The sequence below is a fragment of the Neomonachus schauinslandi genome, chromosome 5 (assembly GCF_002201575.2).
Source record: "Neomonachus schauinslandi chromosome 5, ASM220157v2, whole genome shotgun sequence".
In the NCBI taxonomy this organism is placed as follows: Eukaryota; Metazoa; Chordata; class Mammalia; order Carnivora; family Phocidae; genus Neomonachus; species Neomonachus schauinslandi.
Window position 1 is genome coordinate 96,548,234 of NC_058407.1, and position 24,005 is coordinate 96,572,238.

Genomic DNA, 24,005 nt, shown 5'->3' on the forward strand with positions numbered 1-24,005 from the left:
TCTCTACTTTCTTGAGGGTTTTTTTTTTAAAGATTTTATTTATTTATTTGACAGAGAGAGACACAGCGAGAGAGGGAACACCAGCAGGGGGAGTGGGAGAGGGAGAAGCAGGCTTCCTGCCGAGCAGGGAGCCCGATGTGGGACTCGATCCCAGGACCCTGGGATCATGACCTGAGCCGAAGGCAGTCGCTTAACCAACTGAGCCACCCAGGCGCCCTCTTGAGGGTTTTTTTATCAAGAAAGATGCTGTATTTTGTTAAATGCTTTTTTGCATCTATTGAGAGCATCATATAGTTCTTATCCTTTCTTTTACTGACGTAGTGTATCACATTGATTTGTAGATGTTGAACCACCCCTGCAACCCAGGAATAAATCCCACTTGATCATGGAAAATAATTCTTTTTTTTAAGTGTCTTTTTTAAAGATTTATTTATTTATTTGAGGTGGGAATTTAAATGGTAAAGCGACTCTGGAGAGCAGTTTGGCAGTTTCTTCTTAAACTAAACATGCAATTACTTTCCTACCCAGTAATTGCACTCTTGGGCATTTATCTCAGGGAAATGAAAATTCATGTTCATGGAAACCTGTACATGACTGTTCATAACAGCCCTAACCTGAAATCAGCCCAAGTGTCCTTTAATCTGGTAGATGGTTAAACAAATTATTCCACAGAATACTATTCAGCAATGAAAATTAGTTAAGTTGGATGGATTTCAAGGGCATCATGGAGGAAGGGCTGCTTTTTCAACAAATGGTCCTGGAGCAATTGGACATCCACAGACAAAAATAGGGAAAAAAGCCAATCTTTTTTTTCTTCTTTTTTTTAAAGATTTTATTTAGGGGCACTTAATGACTGGGTGGCTCAGTCATTAAGTGTCTGCCTTCGGCTCAGGTCATGATCCCGGGGTCCTGGGATCGAGCCCCACATCGGGCTCCTCTGTTAAATGGATAAAATCTTTAAAAAAAAATAAAGATTTTATTTATTTGTTTGACAGAGAGAGAGACAGCGAGAGAGGGAACACAAGCAGGGGGAGTGGGAGAAGGAAAAGCAGGCTTCCCGCTGAGCAGGGAGCCTGATGCATGCGGGGCTTGATCCCAGGACCCCTGAGATCATGATCTGAGCCGAAGGCAGGCGCTTAACGACTGAGCCACCCAGGCACCCTGGAAAAAAAGCCAATCTTAAAAGGTTTCATACTGTATCCTTCCACTTACATAGCATTCTTGAAATAAAGTTATAAAGATGGAGAACAAATTAGTGGCTGACAAGGGTTAGGAATGGGCGCAGGTGTGGCTATAAAAGGATAGCACCAGGGAGCCTTGTAGTAATGTCATAGTTCTGTATGGTGATTGTGGTTACAGGAATCTACACACATATTGCATAAAACCACATATACGAATGCATGTAAAACTGGTGAAATATGAATAAACTCTGTGGATTGTACCAATGTCAATTTCCTGGTTTAATACTGTACTGTTACCACTGTGGGGAACTAGGTGAAGGGATATAGGGAAACCTCCCTGTACCTTTTTTGGGGCCACCTCATGTGAATCTATAATTATTTTTCAACAAGTTTAAAAACATCTTAATTTTTTAAAAATTCACTGACTTTTTCACCTTTTTTTTTTTTTCCCCCAAGGGAGATTTGGTGGGGCTTAAGGGTTTAAGCAGGGTTGTGACATTTGGATAGATCTTCCTGGTGGTTTCTTAGAGGATGGATATGAGGGAGGGCAAGACTAGAAGCAGAAAGATATATATTTCATTGATTCTAGGAGGCATTTTGTTTTTTCATTTTAACATCTAAATTGGGATGTTTCATTATAACTATCAGCCAGACAGTAGTCATACTGTATTTGTCATACCTACTCAGAAGAATTAAAACTTGTGAAATGGGTGTCTGAGGCTTGGAAGAAAATTCCAGAGACAGAAGAGGAACATTCTTTTAAGAAATGCTGCATCACCACAGCCCTTGATGGCATGCACAGAGGGCTACATTGTGTGAAAAATCATGGACATCTAAGACTGAGTCAGAAAAAAAAAAAAAAAAAGAATCCTAGGAGTCAGCCTCTGAATGTGAAGTTTTGGGACTATTGTTACCCTGTTACTCTTTTAAAATTTCCTTTTTATGTACGCACAAGAGTGAACTATTATAGAATCTGTATCTGTATAAATCTACACTTTCAATAAATATAAAATAAAAATTCGAAGTAATAAGAAAGCGTGGTGTCAGTTTATTTGCTACCTTTTTTTCTTAACGGGAGCTAAAATAATGGTTAAGTTTTACAACTGATGGCGTCCAGGCAAGGGATAATAGCCTAAAGTGAGAGTAGGACCATGATAAGAGGGGGAGCGAATCCTTGAGAAACGAAGAAGGAAAAATCGACTCAACTTTGGTGAATTATCAGAGGAGGGGTACAGATGAACGGGTAAAGAAATCTAGGATGGTTTCCAGGTTTTTAATTTGGGCAACTGAGTCGATGTGGTGACCTATGTGGAAGGGATAGAAGGGGAGGGCTTGCAGGGGGAGTTCGTTTTAGGAAACATTGCTTGAGGAGCTTGCTGGCTATGTTGAAGGGAAAAGATGAATGAAGCCTTCGTAATTGCTCTGGAGGGACCGAACCCCGCGCCCGGTACTGGGTGACAAGGGCCCACGGCTCTGCCTCGATGGATTCTGCACCTCAGAGCTGTTTGTGAGGGATGGGAACGTAGGGTCTGCGCGCCCCGCTGTGAGTAGACGGCGGGACCGCCTCGTTACCTGACATTCTGGGGTCTGGGCAACAGCAAGCTGAGGCCCGCCAGCGACTGTGACTGGCTGGAGGTGCGGGCGCCGGGGGCCGTGGGCGGGCCCGGACTTCAGGAACTGCTCAGCGATTGGCTGGCAGGTACCCAAAGAGCCTCAATCAAACTGTTGGCCCCGCCCTTCCAGGGAGCTGGCGCATATTTCCACTCAGCCCTGTCGCTTAGTTAGACTGGTAAGCGAACTATAGTTGTGGTGGTCAGTGAACGATCCCCTCGGCCACCGCTCCTTCGCGGAGACTGGCTGTGAGAGGAGAGCTGGGATTGGCCAATTTGCAGGGGCGGGGCGGGCTCGGCCTTAGTCGGGCTCTGCTTCGGGACTGGTGCCTGTCCTGGGCGTCTATTGGGCTGCGGGATTGTCAACGTTACTGGGAGGCGTGGCCGACGCTAATAAAGTGTGGGACCCGCGCGGCAGCTGCGGTAAGTTCTACCGCAGCTAGAGCTCCGGGTGGTCAGGTGGGGGCGGAGCTTGGCGGCTCCGTAGACTATAGCCGCAGCGTTTCCCGGGCCGGGTATCTGGCCGCAGCCTCAGGAGACAAGACGGATCCCTCAACCGTCACAGAAATGTAAGTTGACTCTGGTATGGGGGGCTCGACACCTCCTTGCCAACTCCCACTCCCAGCGCCGGACTCTGCGGGACGGAAAATGGCGCATTGCAGCAGCTGCGGCGACGCGGGGAACCACCACCGCGCGCCGCCCCCAGACCTGTCCGCTCCTGGGGAGGGAGGGCAGCACCCCATTCCTGCAGCAGCCACGCCAGCACCCCACGGGCGGGGTAGGGGCGCCGGGGTCCCACCTTCATGGCACTCTCTCCTCTCGCCTGCTGGGCGCCCCGTTCAGGTCTCGGTAATAGTGAAGCCCGGGACAGGGCGAAGGTGGGGCATGGAGAGACATCGGGGAGGGGGTTCGAGACCCTTTCTTGTTGTCTGATCGAATCTGTACTTAGGGCCTCTGGAAACAGTAATGGGTGCACCTGCCAGTTAGTAACTTGATTTGCCCTGCAATCTCCGGATTTATGTATGCCCCTCGCCCCAACTGTGCCGTGTTACCCTACTCGCCCACCCCTCTTGGCGGTGAGCAAAGAACCAGAAACTTATCTGACAGTTCTTTGGCGCCAGGTGAGCAGCTCAGAAAGACTCAGGGGGCAGTGGCATGTGATTCCAAGCAGCCATTCATCTCAAGGCCACCTGTATAGAAGCTGTTTTCCTGTCATCCGGTTTTAGCCAAGTATTTGGAAGAGAAATAGAACTGAGGATCCCTGCCTTCCCGCAACAATTCAGTTTAGTCTCTGACCCCCTTCAACATAACCCCCATCCTAGGATCCTGAGGGAGAACTGTGGTGACACCACTATATATTTAATAGAGATTTTTTTCTTTCTTATTACTGTCTGGAGTCCTGGCTTGTCCTAGATATATTTATGTTGCTTCTCTTAGTGACAAAAAGGGGAAAAGATTTATTTATGTGACATATGGTTTATGATTACCCCTGGATGTTTTATTGCTGAGTGTTCCCAACTCCCAACAAATAGTGAAATGGTCCCTTCAGACGCTTTATAACAATTTCGTTTTTTCTCTATTTGATTTCTACAGTTTTAACTGTATGTGATATTCTAAGCATTTTGGCCAAGCCCTAAGGTTCCATTCGCACCCCCCCCACACACACACACACTTTGGGAAGGAGGTGAATGGACTCGTTCCCAACAGCACACATGTGGGATGAACTGAAGGAAATGGAGAAAGCGTGGTGACTAGCAAGGCATCACGAGGTCTCTGACCTTAATCTTGTCATTGGTGCCACCATCCTGGACTGCTTCCAACACCAAATACTGGCTGCTAGCTACTCACTGAATTTTCCACCTTCAGAGAACTAGATTGCTTAGCTCAGTAGTAACATAAGAGTCTTGTGGCTTCCATGGCTTAGTATCTTTCTTTCTTTTGCTTCTTTTGTGCTTTAGAGGGAGATGAGAAAGTGATTTCTTTTAATGGGGTTGAGTTGGTTGTAATCTGCTAGTAAAGCCTCTCTGAAGAGTTATTCTCTATCTTTTTAGACCAAAAGAAATTCACTTAGGGAGGAAGAATTTTCTGGGTATTAGTTCTATTGTGAGTAGTCAAGGCATTTCCTTTTTGGTGACTTGTGATGCTATAATTCCTAATGCATTTACTCTTGTACTGCTCCTGGGAGGTATGTTTGGTGAGACTGTGCCCCTCTGTGAGGCGTTCTTGCTATAACTTCTATTCTCCATCAAGTTTGAGAGATCTCCCTCTGTTGGTGGGTTCTTTCTTGGGAGAGAAAAATCTCATGCCTTAGGTTAGATTTCTGGGAATTCTTTAGGAGGTGAATTTACTCTCTCTGTGTTGGGACATGGGGAGGAGTTTATCTTGAAGACCCACACTAGATTCATCCCTTCTGAGGCTAAGGGAAAGAAAGGACAATCTCTGTGTGTAGTAGTGTGAACCAGGATTTCCCTTTGAGACATAAAGCACTAGGGGAGCCTCCTGAGACTTGATGCCAAATCTAGAAAAGGAAGGGACATGATGTCTATGATGCATTACAGCGAGGACCATTACTCATATTCTTGCTTCCTGTCTATGCTCTTGGAAAAATTTCATAACTAACACAATTGCCTGGCACCCCAGGTCTATCTAAGTGAAACACCCATCTTCTCTGCCAAAAACAAAGCAAGCGAACAGTCCTGACTCAACTCTACCTACAGAAGCCTTGCCTTTGGTGATTCTCCAAGTTGTCCTTACAGCAGCCCCGATATACTAGTCATTGTGTGAAACAACTAATAACCGGTTTCCCTTAAGCAAGGTCTGTCAACTTGCTTGTCTTCTTTAGACTTTGCATAAAAGAGCTGTTCGGTCCATAGGCGTTAGTCTTTTGTACGAACTTCTAAACCTGGAGAGGAATTTTCCAGTTTGACTTTATGTGAAGGGCTTTTTTTTCTGTCAGGGAAGTGCCATTTAGTCCAAGGCTGGCACATTTGTCCCTGTAGCCATGTCCCTGTAGAGGATGTTTGAATTTGGGTGAAAGGATAGCCCCAAACAGGATCTCTTGATGCCACCCTGGATGTCCTTGAACCCCACGTAAATGTTGTTACAGGATCTTTCATCTCTTGCTTCTTCCTCTATACTGCATCTCCCTACTTGGAGTTGCCAAGAAGTTAGAATCCTTTCTAGTTGCAAGGTAGCCTAATCACCATTGTGTTCGTGGTAGGGGGTGAGAATGCACGTGATTCCTTTCTTGTCTCAGTTACTTTGTGTACTTGGTCCGCTTCCCTCCACAGGTCTGCTCCAGCTCAGCCACCCACTGAAGGGGCAGAAGGGACTGCCCCAGGAGGGGGTCCCCCTGGCCCTCCTCCTAATACGACCAGTAACAGACGACTACAACAAACCCAGGCACAAGTGGAGGAAGTAAGTGGAGAACTCTTTCTCTTGAGAGTTTCCAGATGATACAAGTTTAGAAACTTTTTTTTTTTTTTTTTTTAAATAGAGGGGTAGCTAAAAGCTCTGGGAAGCAAGGCATCCCTGAGTTACACAGGGCCAGACTTGAGATTCCATTGTTTTTACGCCTGTCTCTAGCAGGGAAGCTTACTAGCTTTGTTTCTGCACCCCCTCAGGTGGTGGACATCATGCGTGTGAATGTGGACAAGGTCCTGAAGAGGGATGAGATACTGTCACAGCTGGATGACCGAGCTGATGCCTTGCAGGTGGGAGCGTCACAATTTGAGAGCAGTGCTGCCAAGCTAAAGAGGAAGTATTGGTGGAAAAACTGCAAGGTGAGTTGTCTTGTCCTCTCTGCCTTCTCTTCCTGGGCCTCAACTCATAGAAGGCAAGAAAACCCTCAGGTTCTACCTTCCTCACCTCTGGTGGCGCAGGATCTCTGCCCTGCCGAACTCTGGGGAGGAAATCTGAAAGCCTCCTTGAGATGCATTACCCAGAATTGGCCGCCAGGGTAGGCCAGAGTACTTAGAACCACTAACTGGGTGCCAGCCCTACGCGAGGAGCTCGGAAGTGGTCAGTCAGGCTGCTTTTCCCCAAAGACCCCTGGGAAAATCTCGCCTGGCCCTTCCCCACACACAGCCAACATCCACACGATGGCTAGGGTAGGTATATATTTAAATACCTGCAGCTTTTAGGAATTAGCGGGATACTTCACAATGAAAAATGAACCAACTGACTAAAGATCCCAAGTCTGCACCTCCACTGGCATTCCTTTCAAAGCCTTCAGGCAATAGGAGCCAAGCGAAATGGAGCATGCTGCAGATGCCCTGATGTTTCTGGGAAGCCTCAGTGGTGGTGCAGGGGTGGTTGTCTCATGGGGAACATGAGACAGGAGGGTTTGTCCTCCCCGAGAGGCCTGCCTATCTCCTGGGTGATGTGTCGTTTCTTCCACTGTCCCAAGGACGGAGGAAGTTCTTTTCCCATCTCTAGTGGGAACATCTCTTTCCTCTTCCCTAAATCCAAGGACCCATTTCTTGGTCAATGTTTTCTCAGATGATGATCATGCTGGGAGCTATCTGTGCCATCATCGTGGTAGTTATTGTAAGTAAGTATCGCTGAGGTTGCTGGTGGGGTGAAGAGGTGGGAAGGTCCTGGAGTCTTCTCCCAGCCCTGCCTGCCTGGGGAATGGGGCTGCTCTGACTGAGGTATGGAGATCGCTGCTGTGGGATCGTCACCTGGTTCGGGAGGGAGGAAGGACAAAGACAAGGGACTTCCTTGATGGACAAGCCTTCCCTCTGCAAGATCCCGTGGGAAGATGGTCCCTCCTGTCCTGAGGAAGTGGGGCTGTGCTGTTTGTCACTGGCTTGGGTCAGAGGGAGACCACGGGGATGGGACACCCACAACTGAAAGGCCTGAATGTCTAGTAACTTGATGTAATTTGCCCTCTTGTTTTCTCCTGTCTCTTTCTCTTTTCCATCTGGGACTTCCTGATTCCTGTGTCCAGTCTACTTTTTTACTTGAGAATGTGCCACCCCTTCCCTGTTCTCCATTGCCATCGAGACTCACATCCCTCTCCCTCTGTTTGCTCTCTCAACGAACGTCCCCGTCTACCTTCCTCCACCCTGTCCTGGCTTCTCCATCGCCCATTCCTCCGTTTCTGTTGCTTTCATTTGCACTGGGTCCCTCAACACTAGAAATGCTGCTCCTGGCACAGTCTCGAAGTAACTCCCCGAAGAACCGTAGGTGGCACCTCCCTACCCTCTTCTTACGTACTCTCAGCTTCCCCCAAAGCCAAAAAGAGTTGGAGGCCAAGAGAAGAGGAAGGCATGTAGCTGCGGTGACATGCCCAAAAAGGTGCCAGGATTGGGGGAGGAGAAGGGTGTTGGTGCCCATGGTGTTACCAGGAAAGGCCAGGCTGCTGGAGGGGGCTGGGAACAGCGGGGAGAATGGCAGCTCATTCAGGACTGCCTTGGTCACTTGGGGCTCTTCTCCTAGGCCAGGCCTCAGAAGAGCCTGAGGTGGGCCCAAAGTCCAACTTGGTTCTGTGGTAGTACCCTTTCAGAAAGTCAAATCTGTTTTTGTGGTTATTTCTGATCTATTAGTCTGAGATTTTCGGTGTCGTCAGGAATCTTACGGCCTTTTGCTTTGTTTTCTGGAGACCTACAGAACACACATTAATTGCAAAAGGACCGGCTTCATTCCCATCTTAGAAGCAGCCCCCTAAGCTCATTACTACAAGGGGCTGTCTCTTGTTCACATTTTCTGCAGCATTCTGTATTGTTCATGAGAGCACTAAATAATTTCATATAGCCAAAGCTGGAGACTCTGAGTTAGTTTTAATTGTTGGCACAGATAAAGAGAGAATGAGTGTTAATTATAGAGAGACAACGAGTCAAGGGCCTAATTTGAGAATAACAAGCTCAGAGGAAGCCACTTGTTGCCTGTTCGTTGGGGAGGGTCCTGCTCCTCCCTGCCCGTTGATAACGTGTGAGGTGTTAGAAATGAGGATCCTTGGGCCCTTGGGGACTCCTCTCCTCTACACCCTTCCCATGTACTTAGCAAAGACAGGGATGAAGCAGGAGGTCCTTCCTGAGGCTGGCCGATTCTGAGTATTCCGAGAAGTCCAGTATACCCGCCAACCCAGTCTTGGGTGGGAGGCGGGACCGTCTGTGGACAGGTGCGCATGTGCACTGCTGTGCTGTCATGGGCCCTCTTATCTAGAGCCACCTGTCTGTTCTTCCTGCACTGTGTTCCCCTTCTAAACCACCGGTACCCTTCTGAATTCCACTTTGCCTCCTTTCCTTTCCTCTCTGCATGGTTTGTGGGGGCAGAAAGTGGAACCTGAGGATGGGAGGCCAAGGCTGGGCTTCAGGATAGCGCGTGGAGTGGAACAGACCCAGGTGTGAGGGGAGGAAGGAGGCTGGGAGCAGCCGGGGGGAACACCCATGACCCCTTATTCCTCCCATCCTCCAGCCCACAAGCAGGAAGAGGCTGAGGCCAGGCCGGGCCGGGTCTGGATGCTCGCTTTCCATGCAGCAGCATGTCATTGTGCAAAACCATCCTTCCTCTCCCTTTGCCCTTTTCCCACATTCCCTTCGTCCTGCCCCAGGGCAGGACTGAAGAGCTGGAAGAAAGCAGTCAGTGTACCCTCCCAACGGCCCCCCTCGAAGGTCTCCACTCTCCTTTGGGCTCCTCCTTGCCTAATGCAGGGGGTCACCGCTGGAGAAGAACCACCACTGTCCTCGATGTGTCCCAAGCCTGGAGCAAATTCGCACTCTTGGCCCACCTAGCCCTGGCACAGGAATTCTTTCCTGGGTTTCTGTCCCTCTGAGGCTCACCAGATGTAGTTGGCTTTGTTCTTTTGGGGATGTTTGGCCTTCTACTTTCTTTCTCACCCCACCCTGTACCCTCTTCTGTGTCTTTGCTGTCCCTCTTCCCTCCCACCACCCATGTGCATGAGCAAATATGCAACCAAACCCTGGGACTTTGCAGTCAAATGAAGCCGAGCTTTCCACATCCCCTCTTCCTTGGTTTGCCATGAGGCGATGTGGGGTTTCCACTGTGTGTCTGTCATCACCTTTGTCTTTTTTCCTACCCCCAACCTCGTACTTGTATAGAATAATAACCGTTGTACTTCCACCAAAGGCATGTGGCATATTTACCAACTTCATGTATCCTGAACAAAGGCAAAAAAATATAAATTCCTACCACTAAACTGCCTTGGTTGTTGTCTGGGTTGGAGTAACTGAGGAAGGGCGGGGGAGGGGGTTGTTTTCCTTCCACAGTGTGATGTTGCGTGAGGCCGGAAGGCTGGCTGTGTGTGCCGGGTGGCATTCTCGAGATTAAAGATCTGTGTGTTGGCAGAGGAAGTGGTCTCTACACCCTGCGTTCGTACCTGGTGGGGCCCAACTCTTCCAGGTGCTAGTGAGAGGAAGTGATGACAGGAAGTCGGGTGGGCATTCAGACATCACATCAGAAACCACTGCAGGTTTTCTCAGACACCTCCCCTCTACCCCCTTCCTAGGTCCTCAGGCTGCTCGGCCTGTCCGAGGGGGCGCCCAGATGAGGCCTCTGCGAACACACCCTGTTCCCCAGCAGCCTCACTGCCAGTTTTCTTCTGCTGAGTTCCACTGTTCTGACCAGACACATTTTAGAAATGGATGAAAGGAGAAATCTCTCCAAGGGAGTGAGGCGCTTGTAGGTATCCTGAAACACCCAGTAGCTGTCCAAAATTACCTTAATTGCAGCTCAGGGTGACACAGGGCAACTGACATGGCGCCCCAGGGCTGCCTCTGAGGGCCTTCGTTTTACACCCTGAACACTCTGCAAGTTGGTGCAGCTGGCTTGGGGACAGGGCTCAGTTGCGTCCAGTGTGGGGAAAGATAGGAAAGTGGAAAAGCTTTGTTTCTGAGGACACAGGGGGCTTTTATTTGGACAGAGTTCAAATGCTTGTGTTATGGCCCAACCCCCACCCCTTTGTCCCACTGCCCCCCACTTGCTCCTTTTTTTAAAAAAGATTTATTTATTTTAGAGAGAGAACGAGAGCACGAGTGTGGGGGAGAGGCGCAGAGGGAGAGAATCTTCAAGCAGACCCCCCACTGAGTGTGGAGCCCACTGTGGGGCTCGATCTCACAAACCATGAGAACATGACTTGCTCACTTGCTCGTTTCTTAATATCTTCCCATTTTCTTTTCCTACCACAGGCTCATTTTTAACCTTCACCCAGACACTCTGCTTTCCTACCACTCTCTCACCTCTTCATGTTTTCTCCCTTGGTGTTCAGCCCGGGGACACAATGAAGGAAGGCAGAGATCCACACAGAGCCAGAGTCCCCAGGATCTGTGCCTTCATGCCTTTCTTGGGGCCTTTTTGAGCTCTGAGACTTGGCTGGAGTCCTTCTGGGAGAATGTGACTACTCTTTCCTTTTGCTCAGAGGCAGGAAAGCGGTTACCCAGAGGGCCTCAGAGTCTTGGCAGATCTTGGTGAGGTAGCTAGGAGAAAACAAGAGGGAAGGAGGTTGGTTTCAGTTGAGGTGAAAGCAGGGGGCTGTAGTATGGGGACTGGCTGGAACTCAGGACACGGGCTTCATCCCTGGTCTGGGTGGGGAGGTGGCTAGATCTGGCTGATTCTACAAGTAAGGAGGGGCAGGGGCAGGGCTGAGGGCAAGCAGGTGCTTACCTTGCCGTCTCTGAAACCCCAGGAACAACAGGGCAAGAAGGAAGAGGCTGCTGGCAAAAAGGACTCCAAAGGCTGTTTTCTGCTCTGTAGGTTGAGAGCAGCATGGGCAGGAATCAGTAGGTTGGAATAATTTCCAAGCCCACACCCACCCCAGCAAGAGGGAAAAAGCGGGGTGGCGGGGGGAGAGGAAGAGAGAGAGAGCGTGTGCACGAGTGCGTCCCCATCCCCGGTTAAGGAGCGTTCTGGTTTCACCCAGGAACTGGGCACACTGTAGTATTCGTACTTGTTGAAGGTTGTTGGCTATCTGTGTGCTCCTCCACACGGAATTTCCTATCCCTTCCCACCTTGGGACATTTAGAGAGATTTAGGTTAGATGAGTTGTTCACAGGTGAACTGAAATTTTGCGACTAGCTGGGGAATGATGTAAGCTGAGACAAAACCCCAGTTCTTTTTTTTTTTTTTTTTAAGATTTTAAAAATTTGAGAGAGAGAGAGCATGAGAGGGGAGAGGGTCAGAGGGAAAAGCAGACTCCCCGCCGAGAAGGGAGCCCCATGCAGGACTCGATCCCGGGTCTCCGGGATCATGACCCGAGCCGAAGGTAGTCGCTCAACCACTGAGCCACCCATGCACCCCCAAAACCCCAGTTCTGGGGAAGCTTGCAGTCTGGCGAGCCACCAAAGAATGCCCAATGCTCCTGGACATTTGCATTTCTTCTTTAAAACCTTTCAATGACACTCTGTGACTTTAGGATGACATTCCAGCTCGAAGGCCCATTGTGATCTGCCCACTAATAGCAGTTGAGGGTTTAAGGCTGTAGGGCAGTCAGGCTGCCCATTTTTCTTATTTTACCATTTACTAGGTGGGTGACCTTGGGCAAATTACCTAACATCCATATGTGCTAGTTTGCTCATCAATAAAATGGGAGTCATGATAATACATGTGATCATACAGCTAAGTGCTTAGCACAGTGCTTGCTTCATGTAAATGCTCAATAAATGTAATTACTTTCAAGCTTCAGGCCACTTCTCCCTTTTCCCACACACCCCTGGCTCTAGCTGTGCAGTTCCCCAAATTCTCCTGAGACTGTTTTATAATTTGGCCTTCACGTGTGCCGTTCTTTCCATCTTGGCTGTTCCCCTCCCCCCTGAGCTAGCTCACTTAGCTGGTTTGTCTCCTGCAGGCCGTCTTCCCTGACTGCCTAGTCCGTCCCTCCAAGCTGAATAAGCTGCTTGAGGGCAGGAACAATTCACCCTTGATCTCCAGCTCTCAGTATATTGCCTGGTGCCCTGGAACCTGGGGTATAGCGGAATCTTGGGATGTGGAGGCAGCTATGGAGGCTGCCGCCTCGGGAACCAAGAAGCGGAGGCTCAGCGAAGTGCTGTGGGAAGCAGAACAAGGCCAGAGACGAGCTGGGGGCAGGAGAGCCACGAGCCCAAGTAGGGAGGTGGGGCAAGGAGGGCACTCCTAGTACCTGGTGGGGAGACCTGGGTGCTGGCCCTGAGGGGCTGCTCCAGGGAGCTGTGGGTGACCTGGCAGGTGTAAGTGGCGCCTGCAGGGCCAGGTTCTACCGTCAGGAAGGAGGAGATGCTGTAGGTGCCTGCTGGGCTTTGCCGGAGGCTGGAGAAGGAGGCACCAGAGACTGGGACTGGGGCTCCGCCTGGCTCCTCTCGGGTCCACGTCACAGCCATGTCCAGAGGGTAATAGCCAGCGATGTTGCAGATGAGGGTGGCTGGCGGAGTTTTGTTCTCCAAGCTCAGTTGTACTTTGGGGGAAGCTGGAAGAAAGAATGAGGAATAAGATTCCAGAGGGCTCCAACCTGACAGCAGAGTTGCCCAAAGCCTTCTTTCTCTTCCTGCTGGCAGTCAGAGTAGGTTGTGGAAGCTGAAGTCAATTAACCCCTGAGTGGAGTGCCCAAGGCAGGTGTAAGCGGTCCACCCTGGATGCAGGCCAGAAGGGGGCACATCTTCCACAGGTAGTTGAAAAGTGATAGTAAAACCAAGTAAAGGTTGGCTTCTTATCATCACGATAAGCCGCTGATTTTCAGGGACATCAGTGATGAAATACTCCTGCCAGTCGGACGGTTCCCACGGCCCCCACTTGGTTTGCTGCTGCCCCTCCTCAGGATGTGGCCCAGAGGACTGGGCTACTTGGGAGACAGCCAGCTGGGACAGGGCAGCAGGACCCGGGGCTGGGACACTGCCTGGTGGAATTATCCTAGAGTCTGACAGGGGGCAGTCTGTGCCCCTAGGATGTAGATGGCAGTTAGTTCGTGGCAATGCAGTCTGCCTCTCGAGAAATTGCCCCTGTGTTGGATTCTGTCCTGGAAAATGCTCGCATAGGCATATCCCTTCCCCTCTCCCTGGAGAACCGAGTATGGCCTAACCTTGGACGTGGAGCTGGATGATTTGTTGAGCTTGGTACAGAGAGGTGGTGATCTGGCAAATGTAGGTCCCCTCGTCCTTCAGAGTGAGGCTAGGCAGGGTGAGGGAGGCATCCCCGGCCACGAGTAGCTGCTCAGACTCCAGGGTGGCGCCCTCCCGCTTGGCCTGCCGCTGCGCCCTGGTCCAGCTGTACACCAGCTCGCCGTTGCCCTTATGACGCAGCCGCCACTCCACACCGGTCAGCTCCAAGCCCGGTGCCATGGAGAAGCCGCAGTGCAGGGAGGCTGAGGACCCCAGCAGGAAGTTCAGGGACGGGGTCTGTGTTGTCACTTGGAGCTCCACTGTAGTGAGAAGAAGAAGGGTGATTGTGGGCTACTTCCTCCTTGAGTCCACCTGATCTCTAGCTGTGGGCATGTTGTGGGCATCCACCTGCCCCTGCCTCCTCCTCTGGACAATGAGACCAGTTGACCTCATCTCCCACAAGATGGAACCACAAAGAAATGGTGCTCTGGAAAGGCAGCCTGGCACACATGGTAGTCCTAACTATTTTGGAGTCACTTACCCCTGGACAATCTGATAAAAGCTATGGACTTCTCACCAGAAAAGTACATATGCAAAATTATGGGTTAATGTTGACCTTCAGGTCAGACCACTGGAATAGCAGAAAAATCTTTGGATCCCTGTTTCTTCCACTTACTAGCTCTGTGACCTTGGGCAAGTTACTAAGGGTTGCCAGGGTCATCTGCTTAAGGAAAGGCTGCTGTGAGACTACATAGGAGTAAGAGTTTTAAAAAGCACACAGTGGTAGCATTTGTGCCAAACGTGCTGAACCTGAATCTAATGAGGAACAATCAGACACATCCAAATGGTGGGATGCTCTTTGAGACAGTGGGCCTGGACTCTCCAAATGTCAGTGCGAGGAAAAGAATGTTCTGGACTTAAGGAAGCTAAAAGCTTGGGGCACCTGGGTGGCTTGGTTGGTTGAGCATCTGCCTTTGGCTCAGGTCATGATCCTGGGGTCCTGGGATCAGGCTCCGTGTTGGGCTCCCTGCTGATCAGGGAGCCTGCTTCTCCCTCTCCTGCTCCCCCTGCTTGTGCTCTCTCTCTGTCAGGTGAATAAATAAAATCTTAAAAAAAAAAAAAAAAGGAAGCTAAAGGCACAGGACAACTAAATGCAATGCATGATCCTTGTTTGAATCCTGGTCTTTAAAAAAAAAAAAGCAAAAACCCAAAAACAAATCAGAAAGCTATACAGAACATTCTTGGGGCAACTGGAGAAGTTTGAATTTGGACTCTATATTGACAGTACTACTGTATCAATTTTAAAATTTCTTAAGTCTGATGCTCAGTGGCGTACCAAGGAGTGGTGGGGGCGATGGGAAGAGAGTGCCCTGGCAGGGAGGAGTATTTTATCACCAATAGTGCTCAAGATTGCCGATATGGTGATGGTGTGATGGTGAGAATATGTTGTTGAATTCTTAACACACTGTCCCCCTTACTGCCTGCACCACTGTAAACTGCTCCCCACCTTGGTTTGCTGCTAGGGTGATGGTTTTGTGATTATGAAGGAGAATATCCTTGTCTTTGGTTATAAATTTTGTGTTCTAAATGAATACATGCTCTGCATGGAAACTTTTGGGGTGAAGTGTTGAGATATCTGCAACTTACTTTCAATTAGTTCAGGGGGGAGGCTCTCTATCCTTCCATTTATCAAGAGAGAGAATGTGGCAAAATATTAATAATTGGGTATTCATTACCCAATTTTTTTACCCAATTCTTTGCCCATTATTCTTTCACCCTTTTTTTGTAGGTTTGAAATATCCCAAGATAAAAGGGGGGTTACTTAGCTGTGCCACTGGACAGATAAAGAGAACTCCTCTTTTCTAATGTGGCGGGATAAATTTAGGTTGCACCACAGAAAGCTTCGAGTGTTCTGGGGCTTCCTACGGATAGGAGGGTAGCCCCCTAATCTCTGGACTTGGTTGTCTCTTTTCGGAGGCAAAATACTGGATTTGATGAATTCTGGAGAAACCTATCATCATGTTCTCAATTTCCTGTACCCGCTGGGTGGGATGTGCTGGGTGGGAGAGGGCAAGGACCAGGTTTTACCAATAAGAGCTAATGAACGAATTTGCGTCGCTGTCGTTGCTCTAATCATCTTGAAGCGCCAGACCAGGCTGGCTTTCACTGGGCTACAACTGGTACTTGGCTTAATAAGACTGCTAGGGACAGCGTATGTGAATAGAGCATCACAGGTCATTTCCTTAGATGAGGGAGGTGAAAATTATCCCAATCCAATTATTTGGGTCTTTAGGAGAAAGGACCGAGGCTAGGGGACACCTTGAGATGACTGATGTGGATGGAGGTGGGCTTGTTCCCTTCCTCCTCCTTCTATTCCCCGCCCCCCCATAGCTGACCACTTGAAAAAAAAAAAAAAACGCCAAACTTTCTTTCTGCTACTTTTAATTTTCTCACCTGCAGTCGGTACCATCCCATGGGGGCTCAAGGGCAGGTTCAGTGTGGGGTGCAAGACAGCCCCATTCTCAGCATCCCTGGGAGTCTTCATCACCATGGAGACACTAGGTCCCCCTCCGGATACCTGCACGTTGGTGATGAACCAAGCTGCCTTCACAGTGGCCTGGAGAAAATAGTGGGAGATCTCACAGGTCACCTCCTTCCCGTTGCAGTCAGCATGGAGCAAGGCCTCAGCCTGGGGGATCTGTACCAAGTTCACTGGGGGAGAAGGGCAGCACAGAGGTCTAGTTGGTTTGAGGACACCTGGCCCTCGGGAACTGGGCTGTCTCAGCAGAGGGAGCTCAGAAAGATTGGGACATAGGGTGGAGGGTTCTTACCCGAGGCCTCGAAGGTAACAGGTGGGTTGTCTTTGGCCAGTGTGCCCCCTTGGAAATCGGTGAAGCCTTCCAGGGAGCCGTCATCCAGCACTGGTACCTGCCTCAGCACGAGCAAGGCCTTCACCGTGTTCCTACTGCTGGCAAAACCTCCATGCTGCCCACCTTCCTCCACCAGGAAGCAGTTTAGGACCACATCCACTGCCCGCCACTGCGTTTCGGCTGCAGGTTAAAAGATGGGGTGAGCACTCTCTTCCCAGAGAGTTGCTTCTATGCTCGAGGGTCACCCACCCCAACTGTGGAGTCATCAAGGAAGGGGTAAAAATCTTCCAGGGTCCTAGCTGTCTCTTTGTCTCTCTCTTGTCACCCCCAAACCAGCCTTCTGGGAAGCCCCTGCTACTCCAGGTACATACTTGGTATGAATTATTTAAAATGCTGGATTTGCCTTGCTCAGAAGACTTTGTTTTTATTCTTACTACAACTGTCGCAAAAAAACTACCTCTTCAGTCAAAGGAATTCTCAGCAAAAGCAAATAAATGAGCAAAATTGCCACTGGGAGAGGAGACAGGACACTTGTGTGGCTAGGGGCCTTGGCAACCATCTTCTCGATTTCCCAGCCAGCCCACTGGGTCTGCTCCGCTTTCTGCCATTACAGGTGGCCTTCCCCTCCCCCACCTCCAGGGCTCACCTCCCGCGGGGATTTACTAGCCCTGGGAACACTTTCTTTTCACGGTCTGCTCCCAGGCAGTGCCCTCTCGGCTAGACCCCCACCACACCCACCCAGGAGGCCCCTCTTCTCTTCATTTGGCCTTTCCCACAGTCTTCTACCCTCTCCCCAACACCATTGGTGTCCTACTCTGCCAACCTTTTTCCTTGATTCCTGTTGGGCTTAGGAAGCGATAGGAAGCCATCCCTGCCCCTCCCCCCAACCCTTTCCCCTTCGGGAATCTCACGGCAGGTGGCTACCTGGTGCGCCCTGGGCCCGACACTCCCCCCCCGCCCCCCCAGCCAGTGCTCCCCACTCACCTGGGTCAGCCGCCACCAGGGACAGAGCCAGGCAGAGCAGCAGGCACCATCCCTCCCCCGTGCCCATGGAGGCGGTGCGCCGCCACTCGTCTCCCGCGTCCCCCACCGCCCTTCTGCACGGCCTCCCACTGGCACGGCCGGGCTGGGGAAGAGGGGGCCTCTCCAAACCGCCCTCGCCGGCCTGTTGCTTTCTCGTCAGTCCTTGGCCTCCTCCTCTTTCGCTTTCACTTTGATTGTCACCGCGGCTGCCTTTGCCTGGGAGTGAAGCCACCGGGTGCTCCTGCCAGAGTCCTGTTCATTGTTCTCCTTTTTCTCCCCTGCCAAATCCTCTGGTTATCTCAAGACCTGACTTGACTGCATGCACCCTTTTGCTCCCCACCCAAGAAAGTGGAGCTGAAATAAGGGGGAGGGGGAAGGGCGAGACTGAAGGGCGAGACTGAAGGGCGAGACTGAAGGGCTACTGGGGACCTTTCTTCATTTTCTGTGGGTGCCACACCCACTCGTGACCCCCACCCCCCGACTTGGCCGGGCCCCAACACTAGTCTGCACTGGAGAAAGCTCCTCCCTCAGATCCCCGATCTGGGAGAAGAGGCTGGGAGTGGCCTGCACCGTGAGATTGGAATTTCAGAGAGACAGCGCGGGGAAAGCTTCGGTGTGTGGTTGGCTGGCACTTTATTTTGCCGAATTTTTAGGTCAGTGATACCGCACGTGGTGGTTCGTAGGGGAAAGTGTGTTCTCCAGCTAGGGCCCCAGCCCTCCAGTGCAGCGCAGGGGTGAAGGTGGCTGGGCCAGGGCACACGCGGGGCCCCTGCGCCCCATCCTCCACCTTTTCCCATGCGCCCTTGTCACTGCCAATCTCCAAAAGGCACTTTCTCAAGTCTGCGCACAGGAAAGGGTCCTGATGACAGGATGGTACTGAAACCCGGGGGTGGGGGTGGGGCCGGGGAGTGGGGGGTTGGGGTGCCAGGTCTCGTTCCCCGTGGATGGCTGCTGGGCTGCGATGGAGGCAGGGATTTTATTGTAGTGTGACCCCCCCCTCCCCATCTCGCCACATCCCGCCGTGCGCGAGTTCAGGAGTAGGAAGCAGGTTCTGGTTTTCGATAATCTTCCTGAATGGGGATGGCGCCGCCCTCTTCCTCCCTGGGGCAGCTGTAAGGACAAGGCTCTGTAGGCACCACTGGACTTTCTTCTTTGTCTGCGGGAGGAGAATCAGATGAACCTTGGCGGGCAGTGGGGTTGGTGAAGGGAGTGGAGATGAGCCAAGGAGGGTCAGTCTGGGGGAGGGCTGTGGGGGCTGCCAGCTAAGAGGAAAGGAAGAGGAGGTGGGAGCCAGGATTGGTAAAGATGGAGTGAGGAAGGCTTCTGTGAAGTTCCAGGCATGGACAGCGGGGCTGGGGTGGTAGAGTAGGGTGCAGGGACAGGACTAGAGACCTGTATTTTGTCTCTTACTTAGTCTGTGTTTTCTTCGTTGATGGAAGAACAGGGCTCCAATCATGATGAAAGCAAGAAACATTCCAGAGAGAATCACAAAGATGCGGATGCAATCTGAGCTGCACAGGGACCTTTGGGCTGTGATAGGCAGGGGCCATGCAAGGGTTTTTGGAGAGGGCCTACATCTTGTTTCCCCTCAGCCCAGGCAGCCTGTCACCCCAACTCCCATCTCTCTCCCACCCCTCCCCCACTGCTACCATTGGACTAAGTTCTTTCCTAATCCCTAGACTCTGCTTCTTCCCCTTCTTCCCCTGACTCCTAGGAGCTTTCTGGCTGGCTTCCCTCTCCTGTATGCAGTCTCTCTGGGGGTAGAGAATGGGGAGAAAACTCACGTGGCCAGTGGGTTGAGAGAGCTGGGGCAGGCAGCCACCTGAAGTCAGCCAGAGTCTGCACCTGCCGGACTGTCCTGGCTTCCTGCATCTCTGGAAAAAGAGACAGGGTGAGCAGCAGCAGGGAACCTCCTAGGGCACAAGCCTGGGCTGAAGGAAGGCCTGAGGCCTAAGAGGCACGGGGAGATGGGAAGGCTGACCGGATGGCCAGGCAGCTTATGTGGGGAGGGTGGTGGTTGGGGCGCGACCCTTATCCCCGTGACTGGACAAAGTGTTGCCTGGAACTTACTTTTGGCATAAGGTAAGTGGGTGGGTTGTGGGTGTGGGCCCGGGGCCCGAGATGGTCGAGGCAGTGTCAGCAAGGGGTTTGAAGGAGGATCACAGTCCGTGCACTCCTTGTCCCTGCACTGCCAGCCCTTGGGGCAGGCACACTCTGCATTTGTGGTGAGGGTGCAGTTTCGGATGAGAAGACCTAGGGACGAGGAGGGCGGGAGGAACACAAGAAGCTCAGGCCTCAGAGACCTGCCAGGCGCACTTGCTAAGTCCTGTCCTGGGCTCCCCTCCCAGGCCCACCTCCGGGGACTCCTGCCCCAACTGCACAAAGGCCTGCCCCTCCCTCCCTGTCACCCAGTGCCTCTGCCTTTATTACTAGTGTCATTAAAGGAGACACTTGGGGTTTTTCCTTTATTCATGGTTCAGCAATGCCAACTGTAAAAAGTAGAAACAGCTCGCAGGATTTTCTCTCCTATTCACTGGCACTTTGATAACTTCTCATTGAAATATAATGGGTGGACAGAGAGGTACACAGGTCGTAAGTGTAAACTTGCTACAAATTGGACCCACGAACAAGAGCGGCAGCGTTCCTCTCTAGGCACTACGTCCTCCCATGCACAGATAGCCACTAGCCTGACTTCCTAATGCTGCAAGTTCATTTTGCTTATTTTTGTCCTGTATTTGTGTAGTCATGCCTGGGTACTCACTTGTGTCTGACATTCTTACTCAATCCTTTGTGAAATTCATCCATATCGTAACTGCAGACCGTTCATGCTCACGCTGCATAGCATTTCACCGTATGAATATATCATGATTCATGTGTCTATTCTGTTAATGGGCATTTGGGTAGTTTCCAGTTTTTAAGCAATCAGGAATAGTGCTGCTATGGTCCCCAATAGGTTTTTAACTTTACTAGAGAGTTCCTTGATTAGTAACATACTTTGCCTTTAGAATATAAATTTTATTCAAGTGTAGATGTCAGGTGCTGAGTGACTGCCGATAAATTATACTAGGGGAGGAGGATGTGAGTGGAACTGGGCTGGGTTGGGCTCACAGGTGGTCAGGGTTAAGAAGAGGAAGGTGATTCTGGGGAAGGCACCAGCACCAGGATGTGGGCCAGGCTTGAGCCTAGCCTGGTGGGGCCCTGGGACAGTGCCTTCCTGACAGGCAGAAGAGGGGTACAGAAAGGAAGGCTGGCGGATGCCAAAGATGATGACCAGGGCTCTAACAATTCCTTTAGCAGATGCCTTTTGTCAGGAAAGGGAGAGGGACACAGATTTCTTCTTCCCATCCTTATGCCCCTATGGTTGCTTCTTTTGGAAGTCTGACTAGTAGTTGCTACCAGCATTTGGTTTCCTTGTGGCTTACCAGGAATCGTGAGCCAGCCTGGACAAGGGTCTGCAGGACGAGAACAGTGATGGGGGAGGTAACAGTGACCGTGGGAGAGAGAAGAGATAGGCAAAGGTGAGGAAGATCACCAGAGGCGGTGGTCAGGAGGATATCTCCCCGGAGGGAAGAAGGGTTAAGGAGAGGGCTGGGCTTGGTTACCCGTGGAAGGATTGCCACGGTTTTCGGTGATGAGGATCCAGAGACCTGGGAGTTCTCTTCACCACGTATAACCTGTGCCCCAAATTCCAGGCTGATGTCAGGCACTTCTCCATCTTACCCAGGGGAACACTGAGGTCCAGAGGGGGCCATACTCATTCAGCCTCCCCCTGACCACCTCACCCCTGGCCACCATCCCTTGGAGTCCTGCAGCCAGTCGCTGCATGGGTGCTATGGAGGCCTCTGGGCTGAGTCTTACAGAGAAGGGTCATGGAGCACAGCGAAGGGAGCACAGCTCAGTATTGGGAAAAGGCCTTCTGGTGGGGCCTGCAGCGAGTGGGGAGGCTCTGACCAAAATATTCCAACCCTGCTGGGGTTGCTGCCAAGAAGAGAAAAGCATCCCTTAACATATTTTTAAGTGGACTGAGGAATACTTTTGTATTTAAGATGTTGTTTTTTGACTGATTGGCAATGGCAAAACCTTTTGCTGAGTTCATTTTTAAAGAGGACAGTGTAAAAGGCCTACTGAGACCAAGCACATTTTACAGGTAAGCAGTGTAGTAGTTCAGTTCTGGAGTCCTCAGAAGGGTCCCCAGGGGGAACGTTTGTTCAAAGGGGCCGCTTTAGAGTCTGTGACTCTATCCCGGCTGGCACAGTTTCTGAAATTCTAGCTAAGCTGGAGGAATAATAAAAGAATTCATAACAGAGCTGCAGACATTACACTTCTTCATTTAAAAAAGATAAAATTACAAAATAAACAAGAAAAACATGGGCCACATACATATTCATTTTCCTAAATTGGCTTTTGTGCAAAAAAAAAAGACAAGAAGAAGGATGTCCCCACTGGCTGGTATTGTTGTACCCTAAGAAAGAGGTACTCCAGGTTCCAAACAAATGCGTGCTTCAGACAGCCAGGTCATCAAGGGGGGGGGGGGTCGCTCATCTGAAATCTGGGGACCTAGGGCCACTTCCTTCCTCCCCTATTTTTCACTTACTCCTTTTTCTTGTCGTGATCTGAGTTGTACATGCAGTCTTGGCAGCCCCCCAATTCTGCTGACCCCTTCCCTGTAACACCAGAGTTCTCCCCGCATCAATATGTGCCCTGCCCTGCCCAGTGCCCTGTATTGGCTCCACTTGCGGTAGCCTCGAAGTGACGAGCTCGGACCCCCTCCTCCTTGCTTCTCCACACCAAGCTCTGCCACCTTGCTCCCCCAGAGGCTTGCCCTTCTCACCGGAGTTACAATGCCGACAGCTCTCACAGTGGCGCCGGGAATGGTGGTCTGGTGAGAAGGAGGCCCCCGGGATGCACGGGTCACACTGAGCAGCCTCGCCAGTCCTGTCACAGTCCTTCACGAGGAAAGTCCCTGTGAGCAGAGGTCCAGGGTCAAGGCCCAAGGAAGGCCACTTCTCTGCCCTCTTCAAGGTGGTACAGGATTCCTGTCCTTGCTTGAGCTCAGATGCGCTCTCCGCTGCCCTTCCCCCCCGGTGGCGAGGCCTCCTCCTCTTACCTGGCTTACACGCCTGGCAGCACAGTTCTCCCTGGACCCAGTAGTGCTTCTCCGAACAGCGCTCGGGTGCTGGGGTCGCCAAGAGCCCCGCCAAGGTCCCCAGAATCCACAGCCAGCAGGGCAGTGGCCAGGCCATGGCTCTTGCCCAGGGAGCCCTTTCTGCGCTCCAGTTGCTGCCGGCTGGCCTCCGTGGAGCTGGCCCCTCCAGCGGGTGCTGGTGCCCTAGTCTCTGTACGTCCCGGCAGCAGCCTCAGGCCCTCTTCAAGGTGCCGGCTTCAGGTGGCAAGCCAACCTTTGATGGCAGCTGCAGCTCTGTTGTGGCTGGTTTTTTTTTCACAGAGCAGTGACTTCCACCCCCTCCCCCTTTTCCATGTGCTAGGTGCTGGGTGCTGGGTGCCAAGGAGAGTATTAAAGGGCAAGCACTGTCAGAAGACCTGCTGCTCTTCAAAGACCTCCATCCGCCCCAACACGCCGGCCTCTCCCGGTTGCCATCTCGCTCTTGTGCCCGCTGAGATCGTAACCCACCCGTGCCTGCCTCTTTTACAGAGTGTTGGATGGGGTTGCCACCTCTCCCATTCACGCGCTCAGACGCAAAGGTGCCCACAATTGCCCCCTGTTCACAGCTTGCAAGCTAATACCAGTTTAGAGAAGGAGGGGGAGCCTGAACTGAGAATAGGTCCACAGACTTTGAGCTGAAACTCTTGGGGTCAGATAAGTTTTAGAATTCAGAATTTTTCAGATTCTGGGGAGTAACTAGCCCCGCAAGATGCCCTCACGGGGCCGGGGTAGCACCCAATCAAGCACAACATTTCTGCAGCAAAAGAATTGAATACTTGGGCGCCTGGGTGGCTCAGTCGGTTAAGCATCTGCCTTCAGCTCAGGTCATGATCTCGGGGTCCTGGGACTGACCCCGCATCGGGGCTCCCTGTTCAGTGGGGAGCCTGCTTCTCCCTCTCCCTCTGGCTCTGCCCCTCCTCACAGCTCATGCCCTCTCTCTTTCTCTCAAATAAGTAAATAAAATCTTTATTTATTTATTTATTTTTAAAGATTATATTTATCCATTTGACAGAGACACAGTGAGAGGGAACACAAGCAGGGGGAATGTGAGAGGGAGAAGCAGGCTTCCCGCTGCGCAGGGAGCCCGATGCGGGACTCGATCCCAGGACCCCAGGATCATGACCTGAGCT

General features: G+C 51.2%; 3 protein-coding genes across 6 annotated transcripts; 1 reads left to right on the forward strand and 2 right to left on the reverse strand.

The window, feature by feature from the left end:
* Window positions 1-3,205: 3,205 nt before the first annotated feature.
* VAMP1 (vesicle associated membrane protein 1) lies at window positions 3,206-9,947 on the forward strand. Of its 2 annotated transcripts, none has more exons than XM_021690579.1 (5): window positions 3,206-3,360; window positions 6,082-6,208; window positions 6,415-6,573; window positions 7,292-7,343; window positions 9,212-9,947. In XM_021690579.1, coding segments are annotated over exons 1-5 (657 nt in total). In that variant the 5' UTR covers window positions 3,206-3,358; the 3' UTR covers window positions 9,529-9,947. The 2 variants fall into 2 exon arrangements, with proteins under 2 accessions (XP_021546254.1, XP_044770885.1); XM_044914950.1 differs by lacking the exon at window positions 9,212-9,947 and adding an exon at window positions 7,743-7,769.
* Window positions 9,948-10,799: 852 nt separating this feature from the next.
* Window positions 10,800-17,858, reverse strand: TAPBPL (TAP binding protein like). 3 transcript variants are annotated; one of them, XM_021690651.2, is made up of 7 exons: window positions 17,673-17,853; window positions 16,650-16,868; window positions 16,273-16,530; window positions 13,800-14,138; window positions 12,888-13,190; window positions 11,417-11,500; window positions 10,800-11,229 (listed from the first exon to the last, which is right to left on the reverse strand). In XM_021690651.2, the coding sequence occupies exons 1-7, from the start codon at window positions 17,737-17,739 to the stop codon at window positions 11,186-11,188; spliced, it is 1,314 nt and encodes a 437-aa protein (XP_021546326.1). In that variant the 5' UTR covers window positions 17,740-17,853; the 3' UTR covers window positions 10,800-11,185. The 3 variants fall into 3 exon arrangements, with proteins under 3 accessions (XP_021546326.1, XP_044770887.1, XP_044770886.1); XM_044914952.1 differs by lacking the exon at window positions 10,800-11,229 and adding an exon at window positions 17,220-17,227 and having other exon boundaries at window positions 11,234-11,500; window positions 17,669-17,853; XM_044914951.1 differs by lacking the exon at window positions 10,800-11,229 and having other exon boundaries at window positions 11,234-11,500; window positions 17,673-17,858.
* Window positions 17,859-18,573: 715 nt separating this feature from the next.
* Window positions 18,574-23,127, reverse strand: CD27 (CD27 molecule). The gene is made up of 6 exons (XM_021690710.1): window positions 22,819-23,127; window positions 22,543-22,674; window positions 19,782-19,964; window positions 19,496-19,585; window positions 19,122-19,241; window positions 18,574-18,867 (listed from the first exon to the last, which is right to left on the reverse strand). The coding sequence occupies exons 1-6, from the start codon at window positions 22,952-22,954 to the stop codon at window positions 18,743-18,745; spliced, it is 786 nt and encodes a 261-aa protein (XP_021546385.1). The 5' UTR covers window positions 22,955-23,127; the 3' UTR covers window positions 18,574-18,742.
* Window positions 23,128-24,005: the final 878 nt, after the last annotated feature.